The sequence below is a fragment of the Callospermophilus lateralis genome, chromosome 5 (assembly GCF_048772815.1).
Source record: "Callospermophilus lateralis isolate mCalLat2 chromosome 5, mCalLat2.hap1, whole genome shotgun sequence".
NCBI classification, from domain to species: domain Eukaryota; kingdom Metazoa; phylum Chordata; class Mammalia; order Rodentia; family Sciuridae; genus Callospermophilus; species Callospermophilus lateralis.
Window position 1 is genome coordinate 84,358,277 of NC_135309.1, and position 12,302 is coordinate 84,370,578.

The 12,302-nt window shown below is 37.0% G+C and overlaps 1 protein-coding gene across 1 annotated transcript in view; it reads left to right on the forward strand.

Annotated features, from left to right (window-relative positions):
- The window catches only part of Slco6a1 (solute carrier organic anion transporter family member 6A1), a 121,397-nt gene that overhangs the window by 42,426 nt on the left and 66,669 nt on the right, over window positions 1–12,302 (forward strand). Inside the window, exons 5-6 of the mRNA XM_076857679.2 lie at window positions 594–620; window positions 11,631–11,741. Of these exons, the coding sequence (XP_076713794.2) occupies window positions 594–620; window positions 11,631–11,741 (138 nt within the window). The remainder of the gene's footprint in view (window positions 1–593; window positions 621–11,630; window positions 11,742–12,302) is intronic.

Sequence of the window (12,302 nt, forward strand, 5' to 3'; positions counted from 1 at the left end):
GGAATTAACTCAATAGCAAAAAGTAAAACTAAAGACCAAGTATGTCTAAACAGACTATTTTTAAAAGCAGACATACAAATAGCCAATAGATATATGAAAAACTGCTCAGCATTTCTAATCATCAGGGAAATGCCAATCAAAATCACAATAAGAAAGCATCTCATCCAAGTTAGATGGTTATTACCACAAAGACTGAAGATAACAACTGCTAAAGATGTGGAGAAGAGTGAACCTTTATGTTATGGTTTGGATGTGAGGTGTCCCCCAAAAGCTCATGTGTGAGACATGCAAGAAGATTTAGAGGAGAAATGACTGGTTAACTCTGATGTGATTAATTGAGTGGAAACTGAAGACAGGCAGCATATGGCTGGAGGAGGTGGATCATTGGGGACATGCCTTTGGGGTATATATTTTGTATCTGGTGAGTGGGGTGTCTCTCTCTCTCTCTCTCTTCTTCCTGATCATCATGTAAGCGGCCTTCCTTTGCACTCTTCCATAACCATGTTCCACCTCACCTCAATTCCCAAGGAATGTAGTAGTGCAAGCTTATAGTACACAGATGTTAATGGCTGATTATGGTGGGAGCTCAGAAGACCAGAATACCAATAGGACTATGAACAGTGAAGATAGAGCTCAAGAGGATTTAGAGGAAAGGGAGAATACTATCAGTAATTGAGCTAGAGAGGCTTTTTGTGTTACATTCTGGCTGAGAAGTTGTCTGCATTTTTCTGTGTCCTGAGACCTTTTATGAGGTTGATTTTAAAAGTGATGGATTCTTAATCTGGCAGAAGAAATTTCTAGACAGCATAGCATTCAGGTGGTAGCATAGCTATTTCTGGCAGCTTTTAGCCAAATTTGTTATGATATTCAGGAGCAGAAACCTCAGTAAAACTGGGGCTAAGGAATTTGCAGTTATTGAATACGTTACTGACACTAAAGAAATGCAAAAAAACTTTGCCCAGAGATATTAAGAAAGATGGCTTGAGGACATCTTAGGAATTGGCAAGATCATATCCATCTCAGACTCAAGAAAATAAAAGTAAAAATTCTTTTGAGGAGAGACCCTTCTTTGCACAAGGTGGCCTGGGAAGTTTTTCAATGTCTTTAGCCACCCAGACACTCAGAGGCTGCTGCAACCATGGTCCCTGAAGGCTTGAGATGACAGCAGACCTTGGCATCCACAATGTGGTGCTAGTTCTGTGGGAATGCAGGATGCTGGAGTTAGAGGGTCCTGGAGGCTTCTACCAAGATTTCAAAGGAAGGTTTAGGAGGCTAGAAAAAGTACCCCAGGATTGAAGTCCTTATGGGTAACCCCTGAGAGGGCAAAGTATGGAAATGTGAGGAGAAGCTGAAAGCTGCAATAGAGACCCCCCTAGATTAAGAAGTGTCAGTAATGTGGAACATTGTCCTAGGAAAGCTGCAGGAATTGGAGACAACCCAACAGAAAGGGTACAACCAACAAGGCCAGAGGGGTGGAGTATATAAGCTCTTCTCTAGATGCTGGACACATAACTACAGGACTTGTTTGCCCAGGGGTATTTCAGCCTTGCTTTGGTCCCATCCCTTCTTTCTATGGTCCTATTTTTATTTTTTAATTTTTTGTAGTTGTAGATGGAAAGAATGTCTTTTTAAAATTTCTTTATTTTTATGGGGTGCTAAGGATCAAACCCAGTTGCCTCATACACGTGAGGCAAATGCTCTGCCACTGAGCTACAGCCACAGCCCTCTATGCCCCTATTTTTGTGAGTGGAAATATATACTCTGTACTTCATATATCGGATACTTGCAAATCACCTTTGATTTTTACAGGAACTCCCAATACAAGCTTGCCTTAAGTCTCAGAGGAGACTTTGGGCTTGAACTTTTGGGCAATCTTGGAATGGTTGAGACTACAGAGACTCTTGGAAATGGATAAAATGTATTTTGCATTGTGAGATGGTTATGAATTTTGGGGGCCAGGTGTGAAATGTTATGTTTTGAATGTGAGGTGTCCTCCAAAATCTCAGGTATGTGACTCAGAGGTTTAGAAGAGAAATGATGGTTTATGAAAGCCTTAACCAATCAGTGAATTAATCCCTTAATGGGATTAATTGAGTGGAAACTGAAGGCAGGTAGGGTGTGCTTAGAGGAGGTGGATCATTGGGGTCATGCCTTTGGGGTATATATTTTGTATCTGGTGAATGGAGTCTCTCTTTGCTTTCTGATCATCATGTGAGCTGCTTTTCTCTGCTACACTCTTTTACCATAAGGTCCTGTCTCACCTCGGTCTCTAAGGAATGGAGCCTCTCCTATGGACTGAGATCTTTGAAACCATGAGCCCCCCAAAACTTCCTCCACCAAAATTATTCTAGTTGGGTCTTTTATTCACAGCAATGAAAAAAGCGGACTAAAACAGAATGTAAATCAATATAGTTATTATGGAAAACTACTTGGAGTTTTCTCAAAAAAAATAATTACCATGTGATTCTGCAATCCCATAACTGGGTATATGTCTGAAAGAAATGAAATCAGCATGTCAAAGGGACATTTGCACTCACATGATTATGGCAGTGCCAATTTGCAATATGCAAAAAATGGAAACAATGCAAATGCCCATCACCTATTGAATGAATAAAGAAAATGTGGACCATATAGAATGCAATACAATTTAGCCTTTACAGGGGATGAACTTCTGACATTTTCAATTACGTGAATGGAACTAGAAATCATGTTATTGAAATAAGCCAGAACCAGAAAGACATGTACCATATGATTGCACTTATGTGGAATATAAAAACTTGACCTCATAGAAATTAAGTGTATCACATTGGTTTCCAGAAGTTGGGAAACATAGCAGAGAGGAAGTGATGGCAAAAGTTTGAACAATAGATACTAAGTCCTAGGACTTAGATATTCTGGTGACTGCAGATAATGAAAATGGACTGGATATATCAAAAAACTAGAAGAAATGATTTTGAAAGTATTCACCTTAAAGAAATGATAAACAACATTTGAGATGATAAATATTTTTACCCTGATTTAAACATTACACAAGGTATATAAGCATCAAAATATCACTTGTGATGCCATAAATATGTTATTTTTACCTTTTTGTATGTCAGTAAACACAAATTTTTAATTTTATACTTTTCTAAAATTTTTAATTTAGTTTTAATTTAATACTTATTTCCTTTCTTGGATTTATATTTGCTCATTGTTTATATCGATTTATAAAAGTTCTTTATAGCCAGACATGGTGATGGACACCTATAATCTCAGCAACTCAGCAGGCTAAAACAGAAGGATCTCAAATTTGAGGTCAGCCTGGACAACTTACTAAGAACCTGTCTCAAAATAAAAAATAAAAAGGACTGGCGATGTAGCTTAGTGATAAAGTAACCCTGAGTTCAATGCCAAGGTCCAATTAATTTGTTAATTTATAAAAAAGTTCTTCAAGAGTCATAGATATGACAAAAGACAGAACTTTTTTTCCCTCAATCTGTCTTTATGCTTGTTGTATAGAGTCTTTTATTATGCAAACATTAAAAGCTCTTACATAGTCAAATTCAGCTATTTATTTGTTCTTTAATAAAGTTTTAGTATTTTCATCTTGCTTAAAAAGTTCTCCCTTTACAGAATCATTAAATAATTGATTATATTTTCTTCAGTACTTTAGTAATTATGCTTAAATTCCATATTCAGTTGCAACTTATTTATATATTTATGTATATGACATGATACATAGTCCAGGCTTCTGTTTTTCTGTCAAAGGGCAAATTGTACTGATATTCATAAACCATTCTGTTTCTTAACTGATACTAGAAATCACCTTTATCAGAAATTAAACCTCACCGTGCCTGCAAGGTAGGTGGACCTGTGACCCACCGGCAGGTCAGGCCCAGCAGCCGCTGGAGGGGTAGAGCCGCCCCCTGGGCCTGCAAGTTAGGCAGAACTGCGACCCACTGGCAGAACAGGCCCGGCAACCCGCGGAGGGGCAGAGCCGCCCCATGCGCCTGCAAAGTAGGCAGACTTGAGACCCACCGGCAGGTCAGGCCCAGCAACCCGCAGAGGGGCAGAGCCGTCCCCCGCGCCTGCAAGGTAGGCGGACCTGCGACCCACCGGCAGAACAGGCCCAGTGGCCTGCCATCGCCCCAGTTGGGGGAGGGGCAGAGCCGCCACCAGCGCCTGCTAGGTAGACAGACCTGCAACCAACAGACAGAACAGGCCCAGCGGCCCGCGGAGGGGCAGAGCTGCTGCCTTCGCCTGCAAGGTAGGCGGACCTGCGACCACCGAAAGAACAGGCCCAGCGGCCTGCTGGTGTGGTGGCCACATTGCCCCAATTGGAGGAGGGGCAGAGCCACCGCCCGTGCCTGCGAGGGAGGCTTTGCAACTATACAAGAGCAATATAAATATATAGGGGGAAAAATCAATATCACAACAGTTTCACCAAGCAGAAAGAAACGCAAACAGTATGAAAAGACAAGGAAAGAAAGGACCACAAGCAATGCAGGTCAACGCAACTTTAGAAGCGGTAATATCTGCAGCAGATGGAATGTCAGATAAAGAATTCAGGATATACATGCTTCAGATGATCTGGAGTCTCAAGGAAGACATTAGACAGCAAAATCAGACAATGAAAGACCACTTCGACCACTTCGACAATGAATTACATAAACAAATCCAAGAAGCAAAAGATCAATTATACAGGGAGATAGAGGTTATTAAAAACAAACAAACAGAAATCCTAGAAATGCAGGAAGCAATAAACCAACTTAAAAACTCAATTGAGAATACTACCAGCAGAGTAGAACAATTAGAAGATAGAACATCAGACAATGAAGACAAAGTATTTCAACTTGAAAAGAACATAGACAGCTCAGCAAGACTGTTAAGAAACCATGAGCAGAACATCCAAGAAATATGGGATAACATAAAGAGACCAAACTTAAGAGTCATTGGGATACAGGAAGTTATAGAGGTCCAAACCAAAGAAATGAGCAATCTATTCAATGAAATAATATGAGAAAACTTCCCAGACTTGAAGAATGAGACAGAATCCCAAATCCTAGAAGCCTACAGGACGCCAAATGTGCAAAATCATAGGAGATCCACACCTAGACACATTATAATGAAGATGCCCAACATACAGAATAAGGAGAGAATTTTAAAAGCTACAAGAGAAAGGAAGCAGATTACATTTAGGTGTAAACCAATCAGGATAACAGCTGATCTTTCAACATAGACTCTGAAAGCTAGAAGATCCTGGAATAACATATTTCAAACACTGAAAGAAAATGGGTTCCAACCAAGAATTGTGTTTCCCGCGAAATTAAGCTTCAGAATGGAAGATGAAATTAAAACCTTCCATGATAAACAAAAGTTAAAAGAATTTGCAGCTAGAAAACCATCTCTTCAAAACATCCTCGGCAAAATATTACAGGAAGAGGAAATGGAAAATATCAATGAAAACCAACAGCGGGAGGTAGTACAGTAAAGGGGGGGGGGAATAATCAAAGAGGAAAACAAACCATGTTTAGTAACATAAATAAACAAATATGGCTGGAAGAACAACCCATATCTCAATAATAACCCTAAATGTTAATGGCTTAAACTCACCAATTAAGAGACTCAGGCTAGTAGAATGGATCACAAAACAAGACCCAACAATATGCTGCCTTCAGGAGATACATTTGATAGGAAAAGACATACATAGATTGAAGGTGAAAGGTTGGGAAAAATCATATCACTCATATGTACTCCAGACACAAGCAGGAGTGTCCATACTCATATCAAATAAAATAGATTTCAAGCCAAAGTTAATCAAAAGGGATAAAGAGGGACACTACATACTGCTCAAGGGAACCATACACCAACAAGACATAACAATCATAAATATATATGCCCCAAACAATGGTGCAGCTATGTTCATCAAACAAACTCTTCTCAAGTTCAAGAGTCTAATAGACCACCATACAATAATCATGGGAGACTTCAACACACCTCTCTCACCACTGGACAGATCTTCCAAACAAAGGTTGAATAAGGAAACTATAGAACTCAATAACACAATTAATAACCTAGACTTAGAATATACCACCCAACATCAAGCAGTTACACTTTTTTCTCAGCAGCACATGGATCCTTCTCAAAAATAGATCATATATTATGTCACAGGGCAATTCTTAGACAATTTAAAGGAGTAGAGATAACACCATGCATCTTATCTGATCATAATGGAATGAAACTGAAAATCAACGATAAAAGAAGTAAGAAAAAATCATGCATCACTTGGAGAATGAACAATAGGTTACTGAATGATCAATGGGTTATAGAAGACATCAAGGAGGAAATTAAAAAATTATTAGAGATAAATGAAAACACAGACACAACATATTGGAATCTATGGGACACATTGAAAGCAGTTCTAAGAGGAAAATTCATTGCTTGGAGTTCATTCCTTAAAAAAAGAAAAAACCAACAAATAAATGATCTAATACTTCATCTCAAAATCCTAAAAAAAGAAGAGCAAAACAAAAGCAAAAGAAGTAGAAGGCAAGAAATAATTAAAATCAGAACTGAAATTAATGAAATCGAAACAAAAGAAACAATTGAAAAAATTGACAAAACTAAAAGTTGGTTCTTTGAAAAAATAAATAAAATCGACAGACCCTTAGCCATGCCAATGAAGAGAAGAAGAGAGAGAACTCAAATTACTAGCATACGGGATGAAAAAGGCAATATCACAACAGACACTTCAGAAATACAGAAGATAATCAGAAATTATTTTGAATCCTTATACTCCAATAAAATAGAAGATAGTGAAGGCATCGATAAATTTCTTAAGTCATATGATCTGCCCAGATTGAGTCAGGAGGATATTGACAACCTAAACAGACCAATATCAATTGAGGAAATAGAAGAAACCATCAAAAGACTACCAACTAAGAAAAGCCCAGGACTGGATGGGTATACAGCAGAGTTTTACAAAACCCTTAAAGAGGAACTAATATCAATACTTTTCAAGCTATTTCAGGAAATAGAAAAAGAGGGAGAACTTCCAAATTCATTCTACGAGGCCAACATCACCCTGATTCCTAAACCAGACAAAGACACTTCAAAGAAAGAAAACTACAGACCAATATCTCTAATGAACCTAGATGCAAAAATCCTCAATAAAATTCTGGCGAATCAGATACAAAAACATATCAAAAAATTGTGCACCATGATCAGGTAGGATTTATCCCTGGGATGCAAGGCTGGTTCAATATACGGAAATCAATAAATGTTATTCACCACATCAATAGGCTTAAAAATAAGAGCCATATGATCATCTCGATAGATGCAGAAAAAGCATTCGACAAAGTACAGCATCCCTTTGTGTTCAAAACTCTAGAAAAACTAGGGATAACAGGAACATACCTCAATATTGTAAAAGCAATCTATGCTAAGCCTCCGGCTAGCATTATTCTGAATTGAGAAAAACTGAAGGCATTCCCTCTAAAATCTGGAACAAGGCAGGGATACCCTCTCTCACCACTTCTGTTCAACATAGTTCTCAAATCACTGGCCAGAGCAATTAGACAGACGAAAGAAATTAAAGGCATAAAAATAGGAAAAGAAGAACTCAAATTATCACTATTTGAAGATGACATGATTCTATACCTAGCAGACCCAAAAGGGTCTACAAAGAAACTATTAGAGCTAATAAATGAATTCAGCAAAGTGGCAGGATATAAAATCAACACGCATAAATCAAAGGCATTCCTGTATATCAGTGTCAAATCCTCTGAAATGGAAATGAGGACAACCACTCCATTCACAATATCCTCAAAAAAAAAAAAAAAATACTTGGGAATCAACCTAACAAAAGAGGTGAAAGACTTACACAATGAAAACTACAGAACCCTAAAGAGAGAAATAGAAGAAGATCTTAGAAGATGGAAAAATATACCCTGTTCATGGATAGGCAGAACTAACATCATCAAAATGGCGATATTACCAAAAGTTCTCTATAGGTTTAATGCAATGCCAATCAAAATACCAACAGCATTTCTTGTAGAAATAGAGAAAGCAATCATGAAATTCATATGGAAAAATAAAAGACCCAGAATAGCAAAAACAATGCTAAGCAGGAAGTATGAATCAGGCGGTATAGCGATCCCAGACTTCAAACTATACTACAGAGCAATAGTAACAAAAACAGTATGGTACTGGTACCAAAACAGGCGGGTGGACCAATGGTACAGAATAGAGGACACAGAAACCAATCCACAAAACTACAACTATCTTATATTTGATAAAGGGGCTAAAAGCATGCAATGGAGGAAGGATAGCATCTTCAACAAATGGTGCTGGGAAAACTGGAAATCCATATGCAACAAAATGAAACTGAATCCCTTTCTCTCGCCATGCACAAAAGTTAACTCAAAGTGGATCAAGGAACTTGATATCAAATCAGAGACATGGCGTCTGATAGAAGAAAAAGTTGGCTCCGATCTACATACTGTGGGGTTGGGCTCCAAATTCCTCAATATGACACCCATAGCACAAGAGTTAATAACTAGAATCAACAAATGGGACTTACTCAAACTAAAAAGTTTTTTCTCAGCAAAAGAAACAATAAGAGAGGTCAATAGAGAGCCTACATCCTGGGAACAAATCTTTACTCCTCACACTTCAGACAGAGCCCTAATATCCAGAGTATACAAAGAACTCAAAAAATTAGACAATAAGATAACAAATAACCCAATCAACAAATGGGCCAAGGACCTGAACAGACACTGCTCAGAGGAGGACATACAATCAATCAACAAGTACATGAAAAAATGCTCACCATCTCTAGCAGTCAGAGAAATGCAAATCAAAACCACCCTAAGATACCATCTCACTCCAGTAAGATTGGCAGCCATTAGGAAGTCAAAGAACAACAAGTGCTGGCGAGGATGTGGGGAAAAGGGTTCACTTGTACACTGCTGGTGGGACTGCAAATTGGTGCGGCCAATTTGGAAAGCAGTATGGAGATTTCTTGGAAAGCTGGGAATGGAACCACCATTTGACCCAGCTATTCCCCTTCTCGGTCTATTCCCTAAAGACCTAAAAAGAGCATACTACAGGGACACTGCTACATCCATGTTCATAGCAGCACAATTCACAATAACAAGACTGTGGAACCAACCTAGATGCCCTTCAATAGACGAATGGATAAAAAAAAATGTGGCATTTATACACAATGGAGTATTACTCTGCATTAAAAAATGACAAAATCATAGAATTTGCAGGGAAATGGATGGCATTAGAGCAGATTATGCTAAGTGAAGCTAGTCAATCCCTTAAAAACAAATGCCAGATGTCTTCTTTGATATAAGGAGAGTAACTAAGAACAGAGTAGGGACGAAGAGCATGAGAAGAAGATTAACATTAAATAGGGATGAGAGGTGGGAGGGAAAGGGAGAGAGAAGGGAAATGGAAGGAGACCCTCAGGGGTATACAAAATTACATACAAGAGGAAGTGAGGGGAAAGGGAAAAAAATACAAGGGGGAGAAATGAATTGCAGTAGAGGGGGTAGAGAGAGAGGGGGGGAGGGGGAATAGTAGAGGATAAGAAAGGCAGCAGAATACAACTGACACTAGGATGGCAATATGTAAATCAATGGATGTGTAACTGATGTGATTCTGCAATCTGTATATGGGGTAAAAATGGGAGTTCATATCCCACTTGAATCGAAGTGTGAAATATGATATATCAAGAACTATGTAATGTTTTGAACAACCAACAATAAAAATTAAAAAAAAAATTAAACCTCATTGTATATATGGGTTTCCATCCTATCTCTCCAGTCTGTAAGCCCAATATAGTTTTCAATTTTTCATGTCAAACTACAGGTTTTTGTAATTTCTAAAATTTTATTTTTAATTTATTATTTGAATATACTCCCAATTATTGTTTTTAATCAAATATCAGGGACTTTTTCTTTCAAAATTATCTTCTAGGTAAAGATGATAACCTCAGACTACAACTAAAACACTTTTATTTGAATTGAATTAATGTATCAAGTTGGGAATAATTATCTTTTCCATGCAATAAAATGACATGTTATGCTATTATCTCTGCTCTTGTTTTATGCCATTCAGTAAAATTTTATTATATTTTTACTGAACTTATCCCATTAACCTTATTTCTAAGCATTTTGTATATTTTGTCAGTTTTATGTATGGAGTCATTATATTATTTCATTTTCCAATCAATTAGTTCTGGCAGAAGAAAAATCTCTTGATTTCTAAATTTATCTGATAGACACAGTCATCCAATCATGTTTTGCTTATACATTGAATTTTTTTTTTAAGTTATGGCCCAGATTCAAACACAAAAGTAATAATCATATTACATATAATATACTGTATACAGTTGGAGTACATAGCTGGGTTCAAAAGTGGAAAAAAAGATTATGAATATTATAAACAACAAGGGAACATACAACTCCAATGGTGATCTGGAGTTAAAATTCCCTGGGTGTAGCATATTCAAATAGAGATGAAAAGAGGATAATGGAAGTAAGGATTAAATAATGCCATGTTATTTCTTGCTGGAATTTGTATTCAGGAATATTGTTAGCATTGGACAAGAGAGTCAGCATTTTCCATATTTAATGGAAAGCAAGTTTTTATGAACTAGGACCAACCAGGTTTTGGTCGGCAGTAGAGTAACCTGTGAGACACCAGCTCCTCCCAAACTGGGGTTCCTGTAGACATGAGCATTTTTCAACAATGACTGGTTGAAGAAGGTCTTGAATGTATGAGGAGTTGAAAACATTGGTGGTTGTATATCAATCAACTTCCTCTAATCTCCCTAAGTGATACAAAAAAAAAAAAATCACAACTATGAAAATTCTCGTTAAAATCATGGCTTTAGCAATAATTGAAGACAATAAATATTCAAACCTCAAAATCACTGTGGGAAAGAAGAGAAAACCAACAAATCCCACGCAGGATCTTTCTCATTCCATTCCCACCCTGTCCGCTGCAAGATCTGTGAGAAGCAAAGAGAGAACAAGAAAAACCACAGGGAAAGCAAGAGACAGATTGACTAACAGGTGGTCCAAAGAGGATTTGTTCAAACCACTGGAAAGATAAAATCATACCAAATATGAAAGTTCAGAGAAGGGACTGCAGAAGTAAGTGATTTTAAAGTACATGGGATTTAAAGGGTCAAATGCTACATAAAAAATCAGGGAGGCTTAAAAGGGAGGCTTATCATAAAGGTCTAAGTGCAAAATTTAAAGGGGTAGGAATGAGTTTCAAGGACAGATGAGAATTTAAGGGATTCTCTTCTAAATGCATAGTTTCTGATGGAGAAAACAATTAAATAGGGACAAACAAGAACCTTTCCCTTCCTAATTGCTGTAGGACAATGAAAAACATTAGGATTCTGGAAATCAAAAAAGAATCATTTAATTGGGAGACTACCAACTACTCCCTGCTAACAAAAATTAACAAACAATAGTGACAGATTACAAATTAATTAATTACAAATTTATAGAAATTTTTTTCTCCGTGTGTTTGTGCATGGTTTTATTTTTAATAAAATGCCCAAAGCTGAAAATTAAAGCATTTTAATTTTTTATTAAATTTTCTTTATTAAAGCATTGCGGAAGATGACAGTGATAGAAAATGGCAGTTTATTTGGTGGATTGATTTTTTTGCTGCCGGTCTTCTTGCATGGTCTGCTGTAATACCATTGTTATGCTTTCCACATGACATACCAGGTGAATGTAAAAATATAATTCATTAATTAAAGTTTAGTACTTCCCACCCCTTAGCTCCCAAGAGTTCGGAGCATGGCTGAGCTACATCTCCTACTGGTAGTGGTCTCTCCATTGAGATATAGTGTCTTGTGATAGTATTTTTTGAACAAATGAAACAGCCCCACAGCCAAATATTTTATTTGTCTACCACAATTTGAGTAATAAATATTTTTGCTTCTCATTATTTCCTTTTACAAATGCTTTATGTCTAGAGTTCATAATTTTAAACATGAAGTATATATAGATCTGTTTACCTAGCATGATTCAATATATGCACTATGTCATAGAATGTTTTTAAGATTAAATTACTAGTAAAGTGATGTGGAAGCATTTAAAAAACCTGTAACATCAGAGAAATTTGATTCTTGATTGTGCATTTCATGGGCACAACATGTTTTTAGAAACATCAAATATTATTTTTTTCATGTTTTATGACTGTGCTTTCAAACATGTTAGCCATTTGTTAAATGTGCCCATTTAAAATTTAAAACAAATTAAATTAAAAATTAATTTACTTGATAA